The sequence below is a fragment of the Eimeria mitis genome, genomic scaffold (assembly GCF_000499745.2).
Source record: "Eimeria mitis Houghton genomic scaffold, Emh_scaff661, whole genome shotgun sequence".
Lineage (NCBI taxonomy): Eukaryota > Apicomplexa > Conoidasida > Eucoccidiorida > Eimeriidae > Eimeria > Eimeria mitis.
Window position 1 is genome coordinate 8,444 of NW_013574747.1, and position 1,310 is coordinate 9,753.

At 58.1% G+C, this 1,310-nt stretch overlaps 2 protein-coding genes across 2 annotated transcripts in view; both read right to left on the reverse strand.

The window, feature by feature from the left end:
• EMH_0019060 (uncharacterized protein) overlaps nucleotides 1-572 on the reverse strand; it is a gene marked incomplete at both ends in the record, with an annotated part of 8,045 nt that extends 7,473 nt beyond the window's left edge. Inside the window, one exon of the mRNA XM_013501278.1 lies at nucleotides 44-572. Within this exon, the coding sequence (XP_013356732.1) occupies nucleotides 44-572 (529 nt within the window). The remainder of the gene's footprint in view (nucleotides 1-43) is intronic.
• A 665-nt stretch (nucleotides 573-1,237) lies between these two features.
• The window catches only part of EMH_0019070 (uncharacterized protein), a gene marked incomplete at both ends in the record, with an annotated part of 2,208 nt that continues 2,135 nt past the window's right edge, over nucleotides 1,238-1,310 (reverse strand). Inside the window, one exon of the mRNA XM_013501279.1 lies at nucleotides 1,238-1,308. Coding sequence (XP_013356733.1) covers nucleotides 1,238-1,308 — 71 coding nt within the window. The remainder of the gene's footprint in view (nucleotides 1,309-1,310) is intronic.

The following is a 1,310-nucleotide window of genomic DNA, read 5'->3' on the forward strand; positions in this document are numbered from 1 at the left end:
TTGCCATTCAAAGGACTGTCTACATTCGGGTCGACAGACTGACGCGCGGGCGCTGCATCATCTATTGCAGCAGCAGCAGCAGCTGCTGCTGCTGCTGCTGCTGCTGCCTCCCGGTGCTTCTGGGGACCCGCAAGCAGCAACAGCTCCACAAATGCTGACTGCAACATCGGCAACAGAGCCAATATCAAATCAAAAAGAACCTGCTGGTGCTGCTGCTGCTGCTGCATGTCTTCGTTCTGCTGCTGCTGCTGCTGTTGCTCCTGCTGCTGCTCCTGCTGCTGCTCCCCATTGGGAAGGTGCATTGCTGCAGGCAGTGCTTCGCGGCCACTGCAACAACAGGAACAACGTTTGTCCATGCAGCTGCTGCAACTGCTGCACGTGCTGTGCTGCTGCTGTATCTGCTGCTGCAGCAGCAGCAGCAACTTGAAAGCGCGGCTGAAGTTCCCCAGCCGCAGGCTTGCGGCTAAGCCTCGCGCCCAGGTGGCTGTACAGAACCGGTGCTGCTCTTGCTGCTGCTTTTGCTGCTGCTTGTGTTGCTGTTCTTGCTGCTGCTGCAGCAACTGCTGCTGCATGTTCGTTACCAAGGTCAAAACAGCCCCAGTGTTGCTGCTAGCAGTGCTAACTGCAGCAGCACCAGTTGCTGCAGCTAGCAGCAGCCTACAAGCTAGAGTATACAGCAGCAGCTGACGGTGGCTTGCTGCAGCAGCAGCACCGGCATGTGCTGCTTCTGTTTGTGTTGGTACTGCTGCTGCTGCTGCTGCCGACCGCTGCAGCAATTGTTCTAATGCTGCACAGCAAACAGTAGCCTCTGAGGTATCAGCTGCTGCTGCTGCTGCTGCAAGGTTCTGCAGCAGCAACTGCAGCAGGAACCTATCTGCCTCTGTCCGCTCGTATCTGGCGGAAGCAGCAGAGTCATCAGCTGCAGCTGCTGCGGCAGCACCAGCAGGAGATGTAGCTGTTGATGCAGCAGCAGCAGCAGCAGCGGCAGCAGCTGGAGCATCAACGTGCACTGCAGAAGCAGATGCTTCTGACGACGGCGTAGAGGCAGCAGGAGAGGTGTCTGCTTCTGCTGCATCTCCTCTTCCTGCTTCTGCAGCTTCTGATTCTGCTGCTGCTGCTGCTGCTGCCCCTATAGGTTCCGCTTCTGCTGCTGCTGCTTCTGCTGCTGCTGCTCCTGCTGCTGCTGCTTCTGCTGCTGATGCTTCTGTCGCTGGTGCTGCTGCGGCTGCTGCTGCTTCTACTTCTGGTGCTTGTGCTTCTGCTGCTTCTGCTGCTGCTGGGTTTGCTGGTGCTGCTTCTGCTTCCGCCGC